General features: G+C 34.4%; 1 protein-coding gene and 1 non-coding gene across 2 annotated transcripts; both read left to right on the top strand.

Annotated features, from left to right (window-relative positions):
- Trnad-auc (transfer RNA aspartic acid (anticodon AUC)) lies at positions 1-72 on the top strand. Its single transcript has one exon. It is a non-coding gene; the product is annotated as a tRNA-Asp (tRNA).
- A 1,996-nt stretch (positions 73-2,068) lies between these two features.
- Positions 2,069-21,223, top strand: LOC140043683 (glutathione hydrolase 1 proenzyme-like). Its single transcript, XM_072088186.1, has 12 exons — positions 2,069-2,081; positions 2,381-2,512; positions 6,298-6,462; positions 6,887-7,122; positions 7,484-7,676; positions 9,908-10,068; positions 10,473-10,637; positions 17,317-17,444; positions 17,764-17,948; positions 18,657-18,897; positions 20,019-20,132; positions 20,673-21,223. The coding sequence occupies exons 2-12, from the start codon at positions 2,469-2,471 to the stop codon at positions 20,817-20,819; spliced, it is 1,779 nt and encodes a 592-aa protein (XP_071944287.1). The 5' UTR covers positions 2,069-2,081; positions 2,381-2,468; the 3' UTR covers positions 20,820-21,223.
- Positions 21,224-26,835: the final 5,612 nt, after the last annotated feature.

Below are 26,835 nucleotides of genomic sequence, written 5' to 3' on the forward strand. Positions count from 1 at the left end.
GCCCCAGTGGTCTAATGGTTAGGACATCTGCATATCAAGCAGGCGGTCCGAGTTCGAGTCTCGGTTGGGGCGACTTTTTCTCATTCTCACAGATTTCCTCATCTTTATCGTTTCAAATTAATTAATTAAATTTCAGTATATCACCGGGCGGTTTAGAATTAATGTTCTTTGCCTGATTTTATATATCAATATATTAGTAGTAATAATTAGTAGTATTAGTTAGTATAGAGTAATTATTTGTAATGTTGATTTTGTTAGGGGTTGAAGGGTGCTAAACTTAAATTATTTTATATTTAATAGGTTTGTGATTAAATAATTATTAATTAGTGGAAATTTGCAATGATTATTGATATTTTTAAAACAATTGATGAATGTTATAACAAGTTAATAAGTAATTATAGCTTATGCATGATGGGTGCTGAGCATATGAATTAATTTATAATAAAGTGCGGCTTTTATTAATAACCTTGAATGTTAAGAAAACATAGACCGAATATGATAATGTTATGTTTAAAGTTAATCCATGTCTTACAGATAACAATTGTCTTTTACTGTGTCAGGGATGTACGTTTAAAACATTATGTAACCTATCTGAAATAGAATTTTTACATACAGTTTCTTCAAAGTACTTCCCATAATAGGTTTTCCCCAAAATGTTGTTAATTGTTACAATGACTTTTGACAGTTTTATCGTATAAACCATGTTCTGAAATTTTAGTTTAATTTTGATTGAATAATTATTATGAAGTAATATATTTTGTGCCAAAATCTAGCAATATTAAATAAAAATTGTTTGAACAGTGATTAAATGAAATACATATACATTGATTTCTTTACAATTGTTAGTATGCTGTAGAATGGTTTCATTTAGTAGTGGCAGAATTGTGATGCTACGGTTGTGGGTGTAACGGATCAGGATTTCTAAAATACAGGTGCACCAAAAAATAGATAGATAGATACCTACTATAGAGCGCGCATGTTGTCATAACGCGAATAAATTAATTAGTTAAAAAAACCTTCCCAGTACAATTGCGCATTTTTATTTAGACGCTATTTTAGGCGCAGTGCTGTTCCTATTGGATTCGAGAGGGTGGGAAATGTCATACTGATAAACCTTTCCAATACAATTCTGGTCATTGAGTACATGTGAAGCAGTAATAATATTCGTAATAATGTTTGTAATCAACAACCACATTCCTACAAACTCTCTTAGATAGAAGACGCGTAGGCCTACATTATACGGCACAGATGCACATACTGTTGACGCGTAGGCCTACATTATACGGAACAGATGCACATACTGTTGACGCGTAGGCCTACATTATACGGCACAGATGCACATACTGTTGACGCGTAGGCCTACATTATACGGAACAGATGCACATACTGTTGACGCGTAGGCCTACATTATACGGAACAGATGCACATACTGTTGACGCGTAGGCCTACATTATACGGAACAGATGCACATACTGTTGACGCGTAGGCCTACATTATACGGCACAGATGCACATACTGTTGACGCGTAGGCCTACATTATACGGCACAGATGCACATACTGTTGACGCGTAGGCCTACATTATACGGCACAGATGCACATACTGTTGACGCGTAGGCCTACATTATACGGCACAGATGCACATACTGTTGACGCGTAGGCCTACATTATACGGAACAGATGCACATACTGTTGACGCGTAGGCCTACATTATACGGCACAGATGCACATACTGTTGACGCGTAGGCCTACATTATACGGCACAGATGCACATACTGTTGACGCGTAGGCCTACATTATACGGCACAGATGCACATACTGTTGACGCGTAGGCCTACATTATACGGCACAGATGCACATACTGTTGACGCGTAGGCCTACATTATACGGCACAGATGCACATACTGTTGACGCGTAGCCTACATTATACGGCACAGATGCACATACTGTTTACTTTAATATATTAGTACTTTTATTTTATTTGATTTGGTTCAACTTTCTATTGTTTTAAGGGGTTTTATAATTAATGTAATAATTATAATAATAACCTGTATTTATAAAACGGCTAATTTTATTCAAACACGTAAGTAGTTTCTTGTCAACCATTTAAATATAATTTAAAATTTCGCAGATTTTAATATTATACTATCTATATATAGATTTTTCTTCACTTCACAGTTTAATTTAGTCTGTCTCACCATAATCTTCAGTATAGAACAAGTAATTCATATACATTCAACAAGAACAACTACCTTTATATTTTATTATTAACGTAACGCCGTAAATGATAAATATTAAAACAGAAGGGCGCCTTCATGTTCCAAATTATGTACAGTATTCTACGTTTACTCTTGGTTATATAGCCTATGTACTTATTAACAGAACACCTTCAAAAACTAACAATCAGTTCCTAGTGTTTAAGGATATACTTTGAATGGGACAATAGATCAAAAGAAATAGTTCCTCGAGCATGGGGAAAGACATAGCCAACGAGACTGGCGACGGAGATAATAAGTAAGTTTGTTTATTTCCATTTGTACAAATTTGTATTGGTATATTATTAGGCCTTAAATAGAGAATGATGTCGATACTTGAAGCTTATTCGTGACATGGCCCGCCTCAATAGAAAGTCCGAGTGGAAGTTATTATGGTTTATTCAAATAAAGGCTAAATATATGGTTAAAATCATATATAAAGTTGAAAAGCATAAAAAAAAATACATTACATGGTATATGATGTAAATATACATTTTAAACGGATAGGCCTAAAACAAATATTATTTTGCGACTACTTTTGTACAATATTGGGAGGTGAAGATTTAACCAAAAATAAACACATAAATCCAAACAGCTATTCTTTAATCAAATTCCACTTCTTGTATCACATGTTGTCAGTGATTTAAATTCAAATAATCTTTATTATTGCAATCAGTAAACAACACACTGTACATAAAAAGATATTAACGTAGAAAAATAGGTAGCCATGGCCCGCACAATAATCATTTGTATACAATCAAAAATAATTATTAACATTATCACTTGTGTCAATGGCAGCCATAATCTGACTTGTGTGATTCATTACCCGCCAGCAAATAAAATCTAAAAAATATTATTATGATATAATTATATTCAAAGTCATATACACAGACCTTTATATAATAATATAGTGCTGTTCCGCCGTACCCCGCCGAGAATGTGAAAGAGTCGCTATCCAATCGAGTTTGAACAATACCATGAAAGCCCCAGTGGTCTAATGGTTAGGACAGCTGCATATCAAGTAGATATGTTCGAATCTCGGGTTTTCTCATTCTCACAGATTTCCTCATCTTTATCGTTTCAAATGAATTAATTAATTAAATTTCAGTACATCACCGGGCGGTTTAGAATTAATGTTCTATGCCTGATGTGTTTATATATATAAAAGTATCTCTTTGGAGTTCCCGCTTCGTGAATAAAATACTGAAAGATGAGGGCATATCAATTTGATCTCTGGTGCGCGTGCGTACAATTGAGCGACTAGTTCTGTATCAAGCAGAAGGTCCGGGTTCGAGTCTCGGTTGGGTCGACTTTTTCTCATTCTTACAGATTTCCGTATCTTATCGTTTCAAATATATATTTGGTTCTGCCACTGTTGCTATGGACATCACATTTTATGAAAAGGAGTCCTTACTTAGACCATATGTGACTGATCTCCATTCATACACAGGACTCCACGGACTTCATCCGGAAATTAACCAAATTCAAAATTTACCTAATGATTCTGTTAGTTCTGGCTACATTAGATGATTTATCGTTGTTTACTATCCGAAGAAGGAGCCGACGTATGTATTTTAAATTAGAAACAAATTCCAGTCAAAACGCCTACTAAAGCTCATGTACGAGAACTGGTCATGTTAATTTTAACCAACAACAATTTTGTTTTTGGAAATGACCATTACCTTCAAATCTTTTGCAAATTTATTTATGGGACAATTTGTGGCCAATTTTCTGTCCCTCTAACCCAATAAACCACTTGTTTGGTTTAGATACATTGACGACATCTTCATGATCTGGACCCATGGTGAAGATAATTTGGAATCTTTTCTTCTTAATATTAATTCAGCCCACTCAACTATCAAATTTACAGCTACTAAATCCACTAGTAGGCAGTAGCGTTAATTTTTTGGACACTATAGTGACCATAGCAAATGGTACACTCAAACTGACCTATTCCGTAAACCCACGGATAAAAATATGTACCTGCTCCCTAGCAGTTGTCATCCCCGACACTGTATTAAAAACATATCGTACAGTCAAGAATTACGTATCAGACGTATCTGTTCTTCAGATTTAGATCTTCAGAATCGTACCGAAGAACTAACCGGACATCTCCGGAATAGAAATTACAAGAAGAAATACATCAAAACTACTATAAAGAAAGCAAGATATTCCTCGACGTACAAACCACGTCAGCCAAATTCGACCAGAGTGCCATTGGTCACAACCTATCACCCTAGGTTGCCTCCATTACGGGCTATTATTGAGAAACATATGCCCATTCTACAGTCCACAGAACGTCTCAGGACTGTTTTTCCGGAACCACCCATTATTGCATTTCGTAGACCTCCAAACCTTCGTGATATATTAGTCAGATCCAAATTTAAGAGTGAAATTAACTCTCATGACAGCCACAATTTGAGCAGTCGCCTTTGCGGCAAATCTTGCAAAACATGTTAATTGGTTGATTCTACTGAAAAATTTAACAGTAACCAAACTGGCCGCATTTTTCGGACAGGACAATCTACAAAAAAATGTCATTTATCTCATATAATGTAATATTTGTGGTAAACAGTACGTCGAGGAAACAAAAAACACTCTCCGTATAATAATGACACAACACAGATCAGCTAGCAAAACATTAAAGTTTGATCAACCTGTAGCCGAACATTTTAATTCAGCTGGTCACTCGATTGTAAATTTCAGAGTTATTGTAATAGACCACGATGTAAAATGGAGCGACAAAACTCGCAAAGACAAAGAAAACCACTGCGTATTACTACTTAAAACCACAAAACCTTTTGGACTTAACATTAGGAACATACTCCCAGATCGGTAAAATTATTCCATTGACTACCAACATTTAAGTTTCAATATTAACCACCATTTTAGCTGTTTTTAGTTCCATTCCAAAATTGTTTATATCTCTACCAAGCTACCTACTTTGTTTTCTATTTTTATTCAGATTCCACCCTGTCACCCTTTGTTGTATTTCTTTTATTCCTGTCCACCCAGACAGCACTTGCCAGTTCTTATACTATGACTTTATCCAAATTCCTTCACTTGCACTGATGAAGGGCTAGTGTTGCCCGAAAGCTCTGCCTAACTTTTCTGGCTGTTTTACTTTAACTTAGTTTCTTGCTTTTGTGTATCTCCATTGAGATCCAGCCACTGATACCACAGCATTGTCATTTTTTTCAGTGATTTGCCTTTGATTTATATATATATATATACATCAAAGGCACAGATATATATATATATATATCCAAAGGCAATATATAAATTAATGAGTTTACGATATACAAAACTTACAAATGAAAAACAAAATCACGAGGTTGAATATTGATACGAACAGATACAACACGTCTAACTTCTATTAGTGTTGGTTTAAGTGGAGTGAGTCAGCGTGGAGTGAGTCAGCTAAAATCCGATTAAATATCCCGGATAGACTAATGATTTAACAAAAAAATGTTCAATACAAAATTCAATGACAAGAAAGAGATTGAGGTATCAGAACCATCATGGAACTATATTCAAAATCAAATAAATTATAAAAAAATGATATTACATGAGGACCCAAAGTTAGTTTTATTATATAGCGCACATTTCTATGATATGTCATAGAATAGGCCCTAATCAGCAGCGCTTTACAATCATACATTGGTTGAAACATGGTGGAAATAAATAAGTCTTACTTATTTTCCTCTATGATTAAAAAAAAAGTCTTTAATTCAGCAAATTATTTCAGATTTTGTTCCAGCAACGGAAAACGAGAGGTCAGTCAATTGATTTTGCTTAATTGAGGAATTGTCAGTTTGTCAGCTAGTAGGCCTAATATTTGTTATAATGGAGGAGTACTGGCAGTTATGTACAGTAATTCTGAAAAGAACTTTTGAGCTTCTCGACGTTGCGATCAATTGCTCTCGTCGATCGTTGAGGCATTTTGATCACACAACAAACTCACAGATGGAAATTATTTTCTTATCTGGGATCTATGATGTTTTACAAAATGTGATTAATGAATGTTGTTTGCTATTGTCTTAGGAAAAAAGAAATAAATAAATGGCAAGTTGCAGTTCTTATCTTATTGTGTCTTGGAGTGATTGCTGGTGTCATTATTGGAACGTTATTTGCACGTGAATGGGAATCATACGAATACAAACATGCTGCGGTTGCTTCAGACAATCCACAGTGCTCAACGATAGGCAAGTAAGTCGTGATCATAACGATCAAATCGTAGTGGCACCACTAACATACATGTTCTTATACACTGCGTGTGTGACATAGTTCAATGTACGGTGTTACATGTAAAAACCATTTAAACAATATATAATACTCGAGAATCTGTCATCGAATTTTGAGACGGCTCACTGATTTATCCGGAAAAATGGCATGTGCCTAAAAGACAAACTCATAACATTTCTCTTCAAAATTTAAAATTTGTTATTATTATTCTTTATTTATATTTATTTTTTTATTAGTATTTAAATTTTTCTTCATAGTATTAAAAACGGTGAACGTAATATCGTTTCTTTAAAGTTTCCCAGAAAATGAACAGACTTAACGTCAACAGTTAATAGTATTTGCAGAGGACACATATCATACTAACGTAAAGTCTATTTTTTTTACATAGGGATATATTAAAACAAGGGGGGAATGCAGTTGACGCAGCAATCTCAACACTGTTATGTGTAGGACTCCACAATGCGCATAGTGCTGGCATTGGGGGTGGTAGTTTCATGATCATTGCAGACAAGAAGAAAGAAGACCAGTCTTACAGAATGTACGCATTTGACTTCCGTGAAGAAGCGCCAGGACAAGCAAACCAAAACATGTTTGTCAACGATACAACAGATGCTTCAGTTTATGGTAAGGATCAGTTTAACAATGACAACATAATGTTTTTATTTTAAACGATAATCTTCGTAAATTACCTTTTTATTATACATATAAGCTTCTTATCTTTAAACAATCCATGTTTATTATAACTTTAATTTCCATTTCAAATTTCCATTAAGTCTATTATATGCATTTTTAAATTGAACTAGATCTTTATGATTTAAATAACTTGAGATTCAACTTTTCGTTAAGTTATGTGAACCAAAGTCTGCAGATTCATTCATTCATTACTCATATCATATTTTCGTATTTAAATCGATCCATTTTAATCGAACAATCTACACAATTATAAATAATAATCAAATATCGTAATTGTAATCAAATATTTTAGGTGGCCTAGCTATTGGTGTTCCTGGTGAAGTAAATGGCTATTGGACTGTACACAAGAAGCATGGTCGTCTGCCGTGGAAGAATTTATTTGTTCCTAATATTGAATTAGCTCGAAATGGTTTCACCGTCAATAAGGCCCTTGCAAATGCTATCAGAGGCAAAAAAGATATCATAGAGGAAGATCCTAGCCTAAGGTAGGTATACAGTAGGAGTAAGAAGGCAACTACTGATAATTGTATTAATAGAATAGTAAATGTTACAGAGTAGTTGTTGGTAAGTTAGCATATCATTAAACTATTAAGATCCTAGTCTGAGGTAGGTGGAGGATTCATGTTAATGTTCCTTAATAAAATAATAAATGTTATAGACCTATAGTATTGTTGGCAAATTGGCATGCCGTAAGATGGAATTATTATTGTGACATCAACAAGAAAAAATCATTGTTTTTTTTTTATTGTAATGGAAAAAGTTCACGGTGAAAACCAATACCACAGGTCGGTTTATTCTACGACCTCATCTGTAATTATCACATTTACAAAGTGTAGACCTCGTATCTTTTACAATAATTAACCATTACCGAAGCTTGTCTACAAACAATCAGGACTTATCTCTATTAGTCTTGTAAACTGATAACCTTAGACCCCAAATTATCTCGGTAAGTACTTGTACTAGTCTATCATAGACCAACTTAATCCAAGTGGTAGATTGAGGCTCCTCAGTGTGAAAACAAATCGATTTGCTAAATCCTTTATTCCCTCCGATATCATCCAGTACAACCATGGAGTAATTACTCCATGGTACAACAGAAAGTCAAGAAGATAATTTTATCTTGTAATTTTTTAGATGTTTTTATATGAATAGTTTTATGCTATATTTGTTTTTATTGTGTTTTCTTTGTTATTATGATGAGCAATGAATTTCCTTTTTGAGGATCAATAAAAGTTATCTTATCTTATCTTATCTTAGCCAGACACGTAACAGGCAATGAACATATTGTACAAATAAAAAAACAACTAGCAGTAACCAGTGCATGGTCTTTTCTGCCTTAATATGTGGCCTATACTTTGCATGTATAATAAAAGCGCACTCTGATAAAAGTACTTTGACAAATTATCAAAATAAAAAAAACTTGTAGGCCTATCAAGAATCAATTTCGGAACTGTTTTATGGCCATTAATTTTTGTATGCACTGTCCCTTCACTTTAAAAATGAGATTAATACTGGATATGGAACTTTAGACTTTACTTTTTACTGTTCAGACTTTACGAAAATAAAAGACGCTGAACAAAAATTGTGCTGTGTGAATTAGTTAGATGATGCGCTCAAACACTAACGAAAGTATAAAATATCAAACTATATTTCGTTTCGTGTTTTTCGTGGTGTATTCATTATTTGATTTTCATGTTCAACAATGTATCTAACAATTTGGAATTGTTTTGTTTGTTTGTGTGTGTGTTTTTTTCCATTTCCATTTTTTGTTATTTCAATGGTTTTAATATTTTGCAATTTTTGTTGGTTTGGGTGATTTTGTATTCTAGAAATAGCCTGTGCTCCACACGGTCTTGTCTACCTTAATAATCATTCGAATGGGATGGTTAAGTATTAGGCCTATAAAAGCGCAATACTGGATGTTGCACTTTGTGCTGTGTGAATATTAATTAGGGTACGCATCATCATCAGTTGGCAGATTAAAACATGTTAAAGATAAAATATAAATATGAATTAAGTTATAGAATTAAGAATATTGGAATAATAAAACGGACTTCAAAATCAACACAAAATGTGCACTCACTACTCGAAATTAGATGATGCGCTCGTCAGACAAAAACTTTTATATCTGATATTTTGTGAAAACACGACTTCGGAATCATCATTATATTTGTATGTGTGTGTGCTTTTTGTTAACATTAGTAGCATTAATATATAGATGACCTTAATATTCACAAACAAAACATAAATTTTCATAGTGAAATCTAAAATTTAGCAAATTTACATTTCATGTTCATTTGTGTGACCGATTCCTTTCCATGTTCATTTTGTTTGACCGATTCCTTTCCATGTTCATTTGTGCGATCGATTGATTTCCATTTCCATGCTCATTTGTGTGACAGATTCCTTTCCATGTTCATTTTGTTTGACCGATTCCTTTCCATGTTCATTTGTGCGATCGATTCATTTCTGTGCTTTATTTTGATGTTTTCATTGGTATAATGTGATTGTTTTCAGCGTTCATTTGTATGAATGTGGTTCTTTTCAGTGTTTATTTGTGTTTTGTGTTTTTTGTTTTTACTATCCTGTGTTATATTAAATTAGTTCTATCTCAATGTTCACTGTAAGATTGTATTACATCATCACTGTTAATTTATTAAAAAGGTTAGTTTATGTGCATTTGCTATAAATTCCTATTTTGACATTCTTTTTACAGTGAAGTGTTTGTGCACCCCGATGGACGATTGTTTGAGGAAGGAGATACTATGTACCGATTGAAATTAGCAAGGACGTACGAGAGGATTGCAAACGAAGGAGGGGATGAATTTTACCAAGGAGAATTAGCTGAAGACATTGTAAAAGATATTAATGATAGAGGTATTGCTCGTATTTGTAGGTTTTAATGGCTCTGAAAAAACTTTCACTCATTTTGCTTTTATTTATTGTAGGCGCCATTTCCATAGCTCTTTGACAAAACAAGATAAAAAAATCCATCAAAAACAAACGGAACAGAAAACAGCAAAAACAATCCAGGTCCCCTGTATATGCTACGACCAGGCATTTGAACACGGACACTTGTTTCTTTAAAGAATTGAGTGTTCATCACCAGTTCATCTTTTGATGAAATGTAATATATGGAAGATGGTGTGATACTTTTGAAACATTCAACTAGATCCCACATAAAATGTTACGCGTGCTCAACCTGTTATTCATTTACCGCGTAGGTGGCAAAACACCAAATTTTACCAAAGTTATAAATAATTCGTATTTATTTGTTTCAGATGGAATTATCACCTTAGAGGATTTGAATAACTACTCATGTAAAGAACGAAAACCTATATCAATCACCATCACTACGACAAATGAAGAGAAGTCACTTCGAATGTTTTCTCTGCCACCACCGTCAAGTGGAGCAGTCATGGCTTTGATACTAAATATTCTGGATGGTTAGTGCAATCAATTGACCTAAATTAATTAAGGAACCTTAGTGTTTTATGATATGATTTTGAAACACATTTCCCTGTTTGGATGATTGTTTGCTACAGTTAGCTACACAAGTCTTTAGTTAATCAACTTTAATCATATTTAAATCAAAATACACGAAAACAAATTATCAAAGCACAAATTAATATAAATATTTTACTTCTAACTTTAGCATTTTCAAACTCCTTTTAACTTTACCTTATTATATGTCTTACTTTGTCTCTTGTGTGTGCCTCCTGTAGCCCAACCCTTAGTTTGTCTCTTGTGTGTGCCTCCTGTAGCCCAACCCTTGTTTGTCTCTTGTGTGTGCCTCCTGTATCCCAACCCTTGTTTGTCTCGTGTGTGTGCCTCCTGTAGCCCAACCCTTGTTTGTCTCGTGTGTGTGCCTCCTGTAGCCCAACCCTTGTTTGTCTCGTGTGTGTGCCTCCTGTAGCCCAACCCTTAGTTTGTCTCTTGTGTGTGCCTCCTGTAGCCCAACCCTTGTTTGTCTCTTGTGTGTGCCTCCTGTATCCCAACCCTTGTTTGTCTCGTGTGTGTGCCTCCTGTAGCCCAACCCTTGTTTGTCTCGTGTGTGTGCCTCCTGTAGCCCAACCCTTGTTTGTCTCTTGTGTGTGCCTCCTGTAGCCCAACCCTTGTTTGTCTCTTGTGTGTGCCTCCTGTAGCCCAACCCTTGTTTGTCTCGTGTGTGTGCCTCCTGTAGCCCAACCCTTGTTTGTCTCGTGTGTGTGCCTCCTGTAGCCCAACCCTTGTTTGTCTCGTGTGTGTGCCCCTGTAGCCCAACCCTTGTTTGTCTCGTGTGTGTGCCTCCTGTAGCCCAACCCTTGTTTGTCTCGTGTGTGTGCCTCCTGTAGCCCAACCCTTGTTTGTCTCGTGTGTGTGCCTCCTGTAGCCCAACCCTTGTTTGTCTCTTGTGTGTGCCTCCTGTAGCCCAACCCTTGTTTGTCTCTTGTGTGTGCCTCCTGTAGCCCAACCCTTGTTTGTCTCGTGTGTGTGCCTCCTGTAGCCCAACCCTTGTTTGTCTCGTGTGTGTGCCTCCTGTAGCCCAACCCTTGTTTGTCTCGTGTGTGTGCCCCTGTAGCCCAACCCTTGTTTGTCTCGTGTGTGTGCCTCCTGTAGCCCAACCCTTGTTTGTCTCGTGTGTGTGCCTCCTGTAGCCCAACCCTTGTTTGTCTCGTGTGTGTGCCTCCTGTAGCCCAACCCTTGTTTGTCTCGTGTGTGAGTGTGCCTCCTGTAGCCCAACCCTTGTTTGTCTCTTGTGTGTGCCTCCTGTAGCCCAACCCTTGTTTGTCTCGTGTGTGTGCCTCCTGTAGCCCAACCCTTGTTTGTCTCGTGTATGTGCCTCCTGTAGCCCAACCCTTGTTTGTCTCGTGTATGTGCCTCCTGTAGCCCAACCCTTGTTTGTCTCTTGTGTGTGCCTCCTGTAGCCCAACCCTTGTTTGTCTCTTGTGTGTGCTTCCTGTAGCCCAACCCTTGTTTGTCTCGTGTGTGTGCCTCCTGTAGCCCAACCCGTGTTTGTCTCGTGTGTGTGCCTCCTGTAGCCCAACCCTTGTTTGTCTCTTGTGTGTGCCTCCTGTAGCCCAACCCTTGTTTGTCTCTTGTGTGTGCTTCCTGTAGCCCAACCCTTGTTTGTCTCGTGTGTGTGCCTCCTGTAGGCCAACCCTTGTTTGTCTCGTGTGTGTGCCTCCTGTAGCCCAACCCTTGTTTGTCTCTTGTGTGTGCCTCCTGTAGCCCAACCCTTGTTTGTCTCTGTCCATAAGTTTGATTCTAATTTTTTTTTCTGATGGAACCAGTGCTAAAGTTTCAGACACAACGGAAACCCGCTGTATAATCTTTATTTTATGTATTATATTTATTATTTAAGAATACTCTGTGTGTATAAACTGAATAACTTTAATACATAGCCTGAGTATTCCTGAATGATATCGACTGCATTAATTGGCAGCTGATATCTTCTTCTCTTTTTTACTTGAGTGATTATGCTGAGCAACATACTTTTATTTAGTGAGTAAACAGTAGGCCAATGCTTATTGGTACGTTCTCGAGGAGCCAAATCGACAACTTAGTCAGATTAGCCCAATTATTATACAAACATATCATAATAAACATTTTAATCAAATATCAAATATTTAACTTGGCACTAAATATATTTGAAGGACGTTTTCCCAATAAATTTGTATTAGGTCAAGTGAAACGACGTTACGTTCACTCCACCCGTAGGTCTATATCTGTCTGAACTTTATCCTTCCGACATTATTGTTTATTAGAGGGCTATCGCTTTACAAACCAAATCTAATTTGGCAGAAAGGCCATTCATTTTATTAAACTTATTTCTAGGATCATTCTCATCTGGTTGTTTTGGAACTAAGTCCACAGATACAAACTATATATTTTTTTAAATACGTCTAGTCTGATTATTAAACAAAACCAAATTGAACTTTGTCAAATTAGATTTATTAATAACAACACTAAGCTAACAATCTACAGATCATATTGCTTTTAAGATAACAAAAAATGGTTGATAAAGTACTTACATACTTACTTTATAGTGCAATTAAGAAAAATAGTTTTTTAAAAGCTAAATATATTATTCCCTTTACCTCCTATATTAACTTTTACATGTTATTATTTTCATTACTAAATATGATACAAAACCAAAGAGTTTATCAAGATTATCATAAGAAATTTGCGAATCTTACTAACCTTATCTCCGATAATGATGTGAAAGATAAATAAAAATATTAAAAATAAAGATTGCAGACAACCATTATTACAGACAACCAACTTCACCGGGACCATATGAATTAGGCCAACGTATTAAATAAATAAATAAATAAATAAACAATGTATTTTCTCCACCGTTTTATTCAGAGTCACTCATGTAGGCTTATAATGTTCTTTTCATCGGTTATTCTATCTTTATCACGTTACTTGTTTCCACATCTTGATTCAAATGACAAATATAAATTAAATAAGATAGTAAAGGGTTTGATTTCTGTCAAATATATTGATAATTTCAACATTTATTACAAAATCCCACACACATCTGCTCCATAGAGATATCCTAGTAACAGATCAGGTAGAGTAGGCCTAAGGCTTGCACAAAAAAAACAAAAGACTTTAAGAATTTATTTTTAGTCGCGTGCAACGCGACTCTACAGCTCACTATGTCGGTCGGTTGGTTGGTTGGTTGGTCGGTCGGTAAACACTAACTTGTATATGACCTTGTCTTGATATCAGTTTAATCTCATAAATTTCTAAGGGCATAAATCATCATATGGCAATACAATTACGTGCGTAGCGCATGTAACGCATGCGTACGCGCTCTTAAAATTTTCAAAATTGTCAAAATTTATTTTCGATGAAATAAGAGTACGTTTCAGGCAGTTTTAAGCGTTAAAAAAATTGCCATGCGTGCGCAGATGTTTGCATGCGCACTGCGCGTTAAATGTTAATACGCACTCTTTTTGCCCGATTTCTGTTTTCTTAACTCACTTTTCAACTCGACATTACGTTATACGAGCACGTCAAAAGTCACAGACTACGCACGTGTAAATTAAAAAAAATATAAATGTTTTTAAACATTTTCAACATTTTTAAACATGTTCAGCAATTTCGGTCGATTGGTCGGTCGGTAAACACTAACTTGAGAACGCGACTGCAGCCATCTATATGGCCTTGTTATATAATAGTGTAAACATCTTCAACTCAAATTTCACTAGATTTTTTTTTCATGTTGTTGTCCTCTTGGTTTTTAGCAATACAGCATGTTTCTCAGACAATTGATGTAAGTTACGGTAGCTTGAGAATGTGTAGTAAGTGTATGCCGTATCGTATCGTATACTTACCTTACCTTCAGCATCCCCTATCGTATACTTACCTTACCTTTAGCATCCCCTATCGTATATTTACCTTACCTTTAGCATCCCCTATCGTTTACTTACCTTACCTTTAGCATCCCCTATCGTATACTTACTTTACCTTCAGCATCCCCTATCGTATACTTACCTTACCTTTAGCATCCCCTATCGTATATTTACCTTACCTTCAGCATCCCCTATCGTATACTTACCTTACCTTTAGCATCCCCTATCGTATACTTACCTTACCTTCAGCATCCCCTATCGTATACTTACCTTACCTTTAGCATCCCCTATCGTATACTTACCTTACCTTTAGCATCCCCTATCGTATACTTACCTTACCTTTAGCATCCCCTATCATATACTTACCTTACCTTCAGCATCCCCTATCGTATACTTACCTTACCTTCAGCATCCCCTATCGTATACTTACCTTACCTTTAGCATCCCCTATCGTATACTTACCTTACCTTTAGCATCCCCTATCGTATACTTACCTTACCTTTAGCATCCCCTATCGTATATTTACCTTACCTTTAGCATCCCCTATCGTATACTTACCTTACCTTTAGCATCCCCTATCGTATACTTACCTTACCTTTAGCATCCCCTATCGTATATTTACCTTACCTTTAGCATCCCCTATCGTATACTTACCTTACCTTTAGCATCCCCTATCGTATACTTACCTTACCTTTAGCATCCCCTATCGTATATTTACCTTACCTTTAGCATCCCCTACCGTATACTTACCTTACCTTTAGCATCCCCTATCGTATACTTACCTTACCTTCAGCATCCCCTATCGTATACTTACCTTACCTTCAGCATCCCCTATCGTATACTTACCTTACCTTTAGCATCCCCTATCGTATACTTACCTTACCTTTAGCATCCCCTATCGTATACTTACCTTACCTTCAGCATCCCCTATCGTATACTTACCTTACCTTTAGCATCCCCTATCGTATACTTACCTTACCTTTAGCATCCCCTGTCTAGTCGGATGTGGCCCTCAAACCTTTGCCATTTCTTTCTGTTCAGTGCTGTCCTGACCAAAGTTGTACCTGTATAAGATATGATGTCGTCCCTCCATCTTCGTGTTTGCCTTCCTCTTCTTATTTTTCTTATTCTCGGCTGCCATTCTATCAATCTTTTTTGGTCACATCTGTTGTCTTCTATTCTTGCTATATGACCTGCTGTATCGTATAGTATATTAGTTATTATTTAAGGCCATTATGCAAGTTCAGGATAATTTAAAATGGAAATGACCATGTATTATAAAAGATAATCTTTGTAGGTGTAATTTGTTGGATTAATTCACTGAACCTGATGTGATTGTGTAAAATATAAACGAGAACCAAATTGTGAAAAGTATTTATTAGGTCAGACTAATGTCTTGGGTATCAACCTCAAATTTAAAGCCCGTACAAACTCTCTTGAACTCGATATACGAAAATTGTCGTGGTCAGCTGAATTTACTGGCATTTGTAAATTTTTCGATGATAATAAAACAAGGCCATATACCTTCTCAGTACATAACACCCGACGCCAATACCTCTCTATACTCACCAACCTCCACCCTTTTCAATAACACCCCACACACACTTTATAAACAAATTCTTCCCAGGTCAAATTTCAATTCAAGAGGGGCCTGGTTTAAGTACGTTGTAAACAGTGTAAATGAATAGGTGTCATATAGGCTGATAATTAAAATATCTAATTTTGATAATGCGGCCCCCAGCCTTCTTTCTCTTATCACCATCCCAGTCACAATTAACAAACCTTAACTCCTCCCCTGGACAGATAAAATGTAGTAATTTTTCCTAATACAATTCCAATCATGTTATACTTCATTACGCCAGTATTTACACCCCTCCTCCTCCCTCCCAACACACCCCAGATACAGGGTGATTTGTTTAAGACGTTTCCAGTACAAATTATGTTAGCCATCACGCCCAACCAATATTCCCTCAGTGGCAGTTTTCAAATATAGTACAGTTTCGGTCATGGTGATAGGCCTACATTCCCACCCAAACTCCCAGCCCCTTCCCAGGGATAATTAAAATACTTCATACCACAATTCTGGTCAATTTGATAGCCTACTACTAGCCTAAGCAAAATCCCCACTATCCTCTCAACCCTAACTCCCACACCCTATTTCCCCACCCCCTCTCCCACCAAATCCTCTGACCTTTTGAAATGTAGTTTAAAACCTTTCCGGTACAATTTCGGTCTTTTTGATACCCCATATGTATGGTTACGTACAGAAACAGGAATTTGTATACCGAACAAACATCGAAAGTGGGGAAAAGTGTGCCATTTTGGCCCCTAACTTGGATCCTATATGACAGATGATGTTTAAATATAGTTTAGAACTTTCGCGGTACAAATATGACTGTGTTAAGCTCTGTGTACACAATCAAACTTTTTGCGACAAAAAAATATGATATACCTATTGGACATGATGACGTTATGACACTATCATATTTGGGCACATTTTTCTGTCAAACTAGTTTGATAATACGAATTCCAGCAGTACTGTGTACTATGGAGTGCGGAAATGATTTTGTCGCAGCCAAAGATAAACCCTTGATAGAATACATTGGTCCAATTCACACACATGTTATTTCTTTTTAAATAAATTGAATTAGAGATTCCAGATTTCAATATTATGCAAAATGTTGATTTTATTTGTATTGATTTTGGAGGAATATTATGAATGAAAGAATATTCTTTAGTCCATCGTTTTATACAACTAATTAACGTTTTCATATTCTAGAATACAAATTTAATGAAGACAGTTTGGAAGATAAGGTGGAAATATATCATCACATTGTAGAAGCATTTAAATTTGCATACGCTAAGCGATCAGCACTTGGAGATGAGGATTATGTTGACGTTGTCGAGGTATATATTTACATTTAGTTTCTGTTGCATAAATATATCCTCAGAATACGGTATTCATACCGTATTTTTAATCCCCCGTTTCTGCTAGAAGTACTATCTTGAGTGGTCTTGTATCGTTGGCGATGTTGTAGCATAGTCTGCTTTTATTTTTTATTGACTGACTTATTGTATATAAAAAACGCCTCAAATTAAACTGGCTTATAGAAGTTGTCAAAATAATGAAATATAGATGATTTCTACATTTCACTAACTTTAACTTCCTTTTTTAGATAAGTCTTATAGTAAAAAAACAATAAATTTATAATTTTTCTAATTTTAGCTCGTTAAGAATATGACTTCAGACATATATGCAAAAGAGTTGAAAAGTAAGATAACATACTACACGCACAACACGTCATACTATGGACCTTTATTTGCAAATAATGAAGATTTCGGGACGGCGCATCTATCTGTTGTGGATGAAGATGGCATGGCGGTGTCAGTGACGAGTACAATTAACACACAGTAAGACGATTTTGATACTAATAGTAATACTAAAACAAAGTAACGCTCACTCTAACGGCCAGTATTGGTTCATCAAATACATTTTACAAAATCAAAACGTAGCCATGGTAAAGAAATAAGTTTAATTGCACAAATAAAGTTACACTAAACATGAAAGAAGGTCACCTTAGAAAACAAGGCAATCTAACAACATGACGCTGAGCTCACCCAGATCAAAGGGTTTACCTCTAGTTTCGAATCACATTCCGCCCCCTAAACGCTTGACTGAATTTTGATTGGCCATTTGGCTTCCTCAAATGTTTAGTAATTCACCAAGGGTACCAAAAACGGTACCCTTAATCCACAATCTTCGCTTTAATCCAACACAGAGAAATCAGTTTAAGCAAATAGAACCACCAAAAGTGGCCAACGGAAAATTATTTTAAATTAAAAAAAAGTCAATAAAGCTGGAATAAACAAAATAATATACAAAATTGTTCCCATCTCTTCACATCGATAGACAATATTGACTATTCTCGTTACGTTCATGTTTCCACTAATATTTACAAATGTATCTTCCTTTTGAATTTGGTGGTTTATTTACATATTAACAAAATAAATTATAATGAAATTATGCAAATAAAAGCGATACTTTTAATACCACCATAAAGTTGTCCCGAACTTGCAAGTTGCAAGTTACTTATATAGCTTCTATATGTTTGTTATAAGTTTTGGCTCTAAAGTTCGTGGGACACGAACAGGAATCATATTCAACAACGAGATGGATGATTTTTCAACACCTGGTACACGGAACACGTTTGGTGTACCTGCCTCACCATCAAATTTTATCAAGCCTGGAAAACGGCCTATGTCATCTATGTGCCCATCCATATTTATTGATGAGGAGGAAAAAGTGCGTTTGATAATAGGAGCGTCGGGAGGTACAAGGATAACTACTGGAACTTCATTGGTAAGTCTGTCAGGATGCCACATGTGTTGTGGTGGTGGTCCGTTACTTATGGGTAAGTCTGTCAGGATGCCACATGTGTTGTGGTGGTGGTCCGTTACTTATGGGTACGTCTGTCAGGATGCCACTTGTGTTGTGGTGGTGGTCCGTTACTTATTGGTAAGTCTGTCAGGATGCCACTTGTGTTGTGGTGGTGGTCCGTTACTTATGGGTACATCAGTTAGAATGCCACTTGTGTTGTGGTGGTGATCCGTTACTTATTGGTAAGTCTGTCAGGATCCCACTTGTGTTGTGGTAGTGGTCCGTTACTTATTGGTAAGTCTGTCAGGATACCACATGTGTTGTGGTGGTGATCCATTACTTATTGGTAAATCTGTCAGGATGCCACTTGTGTTGTGGTGGTGATCTGTTACTTATTTGGTAAGTCTGTCAGGATCCCACTTGTGTTGTAGTGGTGATCCTTTACTTATTGGTAAGTCTGTCAGGATGCCACATGTGTTGTGGTGGTGGTCCGTTACTTATGGGTAAGTCTGTCGGGATGCCACTTGTGTTGTGGTGGTGATCTGTTACTTATTGGTAAGTCTGTCAGGATCCCACTTGTGTTGTGGTGGTGGTCCGTTACTTATTGGTAAGTCTGTCAGGATACCACATGTGTTGTGGTGGTGATCCATTACTTATTGGTAAATCTGTCAGGATGCCACTTGTGTTGTGGTGGTGATCCTTTACTTATTGGTAAGTCTGTCAGGATGCCACATGTGTTGTGGTGGTGGTCCGTTACTTATGGGTAAGTCTGTCGGGATGCCACTTGTGTTGTGGTGGTGATCCGTTACTTATCTGTAAGTCTGTCGGGATGTCACTTGTGTTGAGGTTGTGGTCCGTTAAGTCGGCATAACAAGTTACTGACTTATTTCCACTGGGGTGCCACATAAAAATCAGAAAATGTGAGTAGTTACATTTTTAAAAGGTAAATGATTAAAAACCGAGACTTTAAACATATAAATATACACAAGAAACATTATATGTTTGCGGTTCTGCTGACATAAATGATTGTCACCGAGTTTATTGGTAGTGTGTTTTTTTGCCTTTAGTTTTAGAACTCTTCTGATATTTGATTTCGATCTTAGGCGACAATGAATACTTTGTGGTTTGGCAAAAACATTGAAAATGCAATAAAAGAACCAAGAATCCACCACCAACTGGTGCCGATCTACATTGCATACGAGAAGGAATTCAGCAAGGTAAATGCGGTAATTCTTAAACTAGATATCAGTGCATTGTAATATTATTAATGTTAGTTTTATATAAACTATATTTATTCACGAGACTGAAGTATACAGCACAAATCGGTTAATCAACATCGATTGTTTTTACCCAATTCGTGATATTACAAAAAAATTATAATTAGGCCTAATAAAACATTATATAAATACAAAAATAAGAGAATAAAAACTTGAACCCATTCTTTCGGACAACCCTTATTTATTTATAACAACATCTCTGAGTTGTGACAGTTCCTCGTGGTTTAAAAGTGACTCTTCCTGTATGAACTAGGCCGCCAATTCAGCGAGACAGTAAATTAACCCTCAACTCCTTGCAACTTCAAAACACAAGAAATGGAGGTTACTTTAACAAACGCATAAATGATTCATCACTATGTTTTAAACGGTAGCAAATAATTACGGTGTTAGGAAAAGGTAATTGAGGACGTTTGACTCGTTATTAGGGATTACAGATCTATCTATCCTAAATATAAATGTCGATTACAACTTTTTCCACAGGAAATACTCCATGGTCTGGAATCAAGACTACACGAAGTGAAGCAATCCTCTAGTTCAAGTGTTGTACAAGGAATTAAGAGGAAATCCAACAACTATCTAACTGCTTATTGTGATGATAGGAAGGGAGGAAAACCAGCAGGCTATTAATTTACGTACCAGTACATTTTTAGAAAACCAATACATTGCCTCATGTGTAGACTTTCGTTAGTAGATAATGTCTTGAAGTGTCAAAGATGCTCTCCAGATGAAATAGTGTATCCTGAGATGAGAGCGGGTCATATAAATTGTGTTTTGTAATTATGTTATTTTTCTGTTTCGAAACAAAAGATTGAAAGAATGAATAAACGAGGGAAACCCTGGAAATGGTATTACGTACTACAACCACTTTTTTTACTGGATAGGAACCACCGCTCCTTAACGCCAATTGATTGTAAATGAAACCCATTTAATTTCAAGACATTGCGCTCCATTTGTACACACTACAATTGGAAGTGTTACCCGAAGTTTTCCACACACAAACGGCGTGAATGAGGTATGCCTAATGAAGCCCGACTGGTTATCAATATCAACTCACATAAATTTGTATGCGGGTCAGCACCAGTGCTAACAGAACCTGTAATCAAAATTCATTCATAAAATAATACGTTATAATTTTTAAAAGATCTTTAATATCAATATTATTTTCAGTTAATCAATTATGCTATAATGATACAGTATAAGCAAAAATCAATACCACACTACAAACGAATACTTGGAGAAAAGTGATACTATATTCAAATTTAGTTTAATTTCAACAAAAATATGAATATTAACAATAGCGATGATACTATTATAATTTCCACTTTACAATGGTTCACTAATAATCTTAGTAAAAATGTAATAACACGAACCATATTTTACCATCACCGCCCTGCTCTCTCCATTGCAGTATAATGTATACATTTTAAGAGTTACAATTTTGTTGGCAATACAATCTGCTACAAGAAAATATTATGATTAAACTAATATTGTTACTTACTACTAATTAAAATAGATAAAATTCCAATAACAGAATGAAAATTTACCTTGAATACACTATAATTTCTAAACAACTTTTTCCTTTTACCTTTCCTTAGCTATTGTTAAAAACGGTTTATTTTATCAAATTAATTATGTTTTGGTTCACATAGATGTCTAATTCTGTATAGCTGGTTTCACATAATTATTTTTAAATGTGTATGATCAACAAACTCCAAAGACAGAGAGCAAATACATCAAATATTTCCATAAAATAGTCAAATACTGTATTTTAACAAAAAATAATAAAATTAAATCTGAATATCCATTACTCAGAGTATTAAATTACCTACATTTATTGGAATATCAATGCATAATACTTTATATATTATATATTTTGGTCAAAATACAACACATTTAACGTAATCTACTCTCGCTTTAATTTTTAAAAAGTAACACATTTTAGGTGTACATAACTTCCACTTCAATGTTAATATACCGTAAAACATTGAACAAATTCCAAGTGAGCTAGTTTACGAGGCTTTACACAACTAAACAGATCTTTAGTAGTCACAGTTACTGAAGACCACCAAAAAAGATCTTTAGTAGTCACAGTTACTGAAGACTACCAAAGAAGATCTTTAGTATTCACAGTTACTGAAGACCATCAAAACAGATCTTTAGTAGTCACAGTTACTGAAGACCACCAAAAAAGATCTTTAGTAGTCACAGTTACTGAAGACCACCAAAAGAGATCTTTAGTAGTCACAGTTACTGAAGACAACCAAAAAATATCTTTAGTAGTCACAGTTACTGAAGACCATCAAAAAAGATCTTTAGTAGTCACAGTTACTGAAGACCACCAAAAAAGATCTTTAGTATTCACAGTTACTGAAGACCACCAAGAAAGATCTTTAGTAGTCACAGTTACTGAAGACCATCAAAAAAGATCTTTAGTAGTCACAGTTACTGAAGACCACCAAAAAAGATCTTTAGTAGTCACAGTTACTGAAGACCACCAAAAAAGATCTTTAGTAGTCACAGTTACTGAAGACCACCAAAAAAGATCTTTAGTAGTCACAGTTACTGAAGACCACCAAAAAAGATCTTTAGTAGTTACAGTTACTGAAGACCACCAAAAAAGATCTTTAGTAGTCACAGTTACTGAAGACCACCAAAAAAGATCTTTAGTAGTCACAGTTGCTGAAGACCACCAAAAAAGATCTTTAGTAGTTACAGTTACTGAAGACCACCAAAAAAGATCTTTAGTAGTCACAGTTACTGAAGACCATCAAAAAAGATCTTTAGTAGTCACAGTTGCTGAAGACCACCAAAAAAGATCTTTAGTAGTCACAGTTGCTGAAGACCATCAAAAAAGATCTTTAGTAGTCACAGTTACTGAAGACCACCAAAAAAAATCTTTAGTATTCACAGTTACTGAAGACCACCAAAAAAGATCTTTAGTAGTCACAGTTACTGAAGACCACCAAAAAAGATCTTTAGTAGTCACAGTTACTGAAGACCACCAAAAAAGATCTTTAGTAGTCACAGTTACTGAAGACCACCAAAAAAGATCTTTAGTAGTCACAGTTACTGAAGACCACCAAAAAAGATCTTTAGTAGTCACAGTTACTGAAGACTACCAAAAAAGATCTTTAGTGATTAAAGTTACTGAAGACCTTCCTGAAAGATGCGTAGCGCTCAAAGTCATGTATACTGTTCAGATAGATTTGTAGTGGTCAAAGCTACACAGAACTTTAAGAGGGATCAATTGGACAAAGCTTTGCAGACATCCAGATATCTTAAGTGGTGAAAGAGACATTTCAGAGAGTTTGTTAATGATCAAAGGTAAATATCTTTCTGTTCTATATTGACTACTGTTGACAAATAGAGGAATGCAAAAAACAACCAAAACGAAACATTCTTTTTAAACACAATTATAAAATAATTAAAATAACATGAAACAGATATGTATACGATAAACCGTATTGTGGATTCTATAGGCTAATTGCACTTCTACTTATTGTCTTATGTTGGCTCAAATGAACCACTTCTTTAAACTATTATATACTGATTGAGTTGTTTACGTTCACCATACTTGTCCACATGTTATTTCGATTCATCATTCTGCAATTTATATATTTAAACAAACTCAGAAAACATTATAAAAATGTTTTACATCTAAATAAAATCATACATTTCATAAATCAACACAAAATAGCTTTAAAGAAAGCAGCTTAATATGTAATAACAAATTCAATTGCAGCTTATTAGTTTATTTCAAAGAAAAATATTTGTATTTTTAAAAGAACTAAAAGGGACATACAAAATAAATATTTCAGTAAAAAAAAGCCTAAAATTATAACAATAGCATACACAAACTAAAACAAAATAAATAAAAATATGTGTAGTGTACTTGCAAGCTAAATCTAAACTTACTTCCACACTAACAACTCTTATTTTTTTATATTGTTTGTGTCGGGTCACCAGACCAGATGTGGGATTGGTGTGAAAGCATTTTTTAGGTCATGAAACTTTATATAAATGTTTTATTAATCTATAATAATTAACAGAACTAATACTTTTAGAAGGAAAACATATGAATTACACTTTAAAGCCAAATTATCCTCTACAGAGTTGCAATTGCTTATTGGACAAAATGTCCACTTTGTTTAGCAACAATAGTTGTAACAAGTTAGGTTAAATACAAAAATATGTATAGTTTTAATACTAATATTTCTACTAATGGTAAATAACATAACATTATATATTAGACACACACAATAAAAAATATTTGTAATAAATATTAATAATAACACTTATATTATTATATATAAACTTTCAGTATTTAAAAATAACAAAAACACAGTCTGATTTGATATGTTTTCTTTCATGTATGTGGGAACATTGTTTGATATGTATAGATCTTGGCTATAGTTTAATTTTTAAAAGAAACTAAATTTAATACCATTATAATTAATGTAAATTAATTTATTTTATTGTTTTTCATCAGCCAAATAAAACAACAATTATTTCCTGTATTTTATTCAATTACCTGAACCAATTTGATTTCTAATTTTTAAATAGCCAATAATGGATTGCTATAAATAATATAAAATCTATAGCATGGAAAGATTGTGAATAACAACAGATTGAATGACTTTATATCATGATATCTCAAGATTATTATGATGATGATGTTACTATATTATAATACCTACCATAGAGATGACTATGGTGAAGATGACTATGATAGAGATGATTATTATGGTAAAGATAATTATGATATAGATGATTTAGATAGTTATGATGGTGAAGATGATTAAAGATGACAATGATTTACATGACTAATGAGGATGATGATTAAAACATTCACAAGCTAATATAACATGGAAACTCCATTAATGGGCATATTATGTAAAACTATGTTTATATTTCAGGTTATGAAACAATAATTAATTTATATATTAATACGTACAATATCTTTGCAATTTAACCTTCGATTAAATGTATAACTATCAATATCATGAGATAACCAATATTCAAAAGTACTGTGGCTTATGAATGCTAAAATAAAATATAAAGCTAATCAAATTGTTTTGCGTAATGTAACTGATTTAATAGTTGCTTTTAATGTCTTAAAAAACATAATTACATGAATATTTATTCACTATGGGTGTTAACCTTGCCAATAGATAATATATATCATTTTACAATATTTAATTGTTTTCTATTATACATACTGTAACAAATTCTATGTGATTTGGTAATATTAAATTGCTACTATTGTTATCAATACAATTTAAGCCTGTGGTTAATGTTACCTTATTGTGCTATCTAAGTTAATAGGGTAGCTAGCTCTGGGTTTAACATTTCTATTGTTTATTTATCAAATACAAACCTTTGCAACAACATTCATAACAACACTAATACTTTCTGACAGTGGAGAAGCAGACCAAGCCCTTTATAAAAAAATGGTTTTAAAGGACTTTTAAGGCAAGAAAAAAGTCTGGTACTACTGTACCACTTTAAAAAAGAAGGGACGAAGCATGCTTTACTATTGTCAGAAAATAAGTCTGGTTATAATCAATATTGTTGAAAAGATAATAGAAATGTTACACCCGCACCTATTCTTTCAACTTGCAAACTTTTATCATTAATTTTTATTTATGGGCAGTAGAAATTGAGTGTTAAATGTAAATATTAAATAAAATTTGGTATTTGAACTTGAATTGAAAATATTCCAAGTATTAATTTTCAATTTTTAGCTGCAACAAAAACTGCGATATTGTTTACATGAGCCTGATTTTGATTGTTATAAGCAATATTGACATATTTGATAATCAGTGAATTTGTGTCGTCAGTAAAAAGAGGTCTCTAATTCCCTGATTTTGGTATTTGATGGTGATTAATGAAATCTAATGAAATGATGATTTAACTTGACAACTAGGATATACTAACAATGCAACCAATGACAGATCATTTGAACTACAGTATCACTAGTAATTGGTCCAAGTACTTTTACGTTGCATTTGAAATTCAAGTTTTGCTTGGGATATACCATAAAGAGGCAAAGTTAGCAATACTTGACATTCTCAAATAATTTGCTTTGAATTGCATGTTATTAATATCCATGATCACATCTTATCAATACTTGCTTTGAATTGCATGTTATTAATATCCATGATCACATCTTATCAATATTTGCTTTGAATTGCATGTTATTAATATCCATGATCACATCTTATCAATACTTGCATTGAATTGCATGTTATTAATATCCATGATCACATCTTATCAATACTTATTCTTAGCATGAAAACTCACTCATATAACCAATCATTTTTTGATCACAACATATATCGAAAAGAATGTTTACCTGTAAAAATTTAACTAATTATTTAATACTTATTTATTATATTTTTATTTTAAAATTTAATATTTTTGTATGCTGCCAATTGCTATGATAAAATTATAATATTTAAGTTAATAATTTCTCAGACTGTAAAAATAAAATTGTACTGTATTGGAATTTTCAATGCCCTGTAAACATGTTCTATCCAGTAAGAATTTACAGGTATTATTATTATTTAAATGTTTGAGTGTATTTAAATAAATACCACTGCACAAACAAAAATGCATGCACAAATAAATTACCAAAATGTGT

The sequence above is a fragment of the Antedon mediterranea genome, chromosome 3 (genome assembly GCF_964355755.1).
Source record: "Antedon mediterranea chromosome 3, ecAntMedi1.1, whole genome shotgun sequence".
In the NCBI taxonomy this organism is placed as follows: Eukaryota; Metazoa; Echinodermata; class Crinoidea; order Comatulida; family Antedonidae; genus Antedon; species Antedon mediterranea.

What these genes read in the sequence shown, in the direction of transcription:
- LOC140043683 (XM_072088186.1), top strand. Translation starts at nt 2,469, where the DNA reads ATGGGGAAAGACATAGCCAACGAGACTGGCGACGGAGATAATAA. An exon ending in GATACTAAATATTCTGGATG is followed by an intron (nt 10,638 to 17,316) that starts GTTAGTGCAATC and finishes TTCATATTCTAG; the next exon opens with AATACAAATTTAATGAAGAC. An exon ending in ACGAGTACAATTAACACACA is followed by an intron (nt 17,949 to 18,656) that starts GTAAGACGATTT and finishes GTTTGTTATAAG; the next exon opens with TTTTGGCTCTAAAGTTCGTG.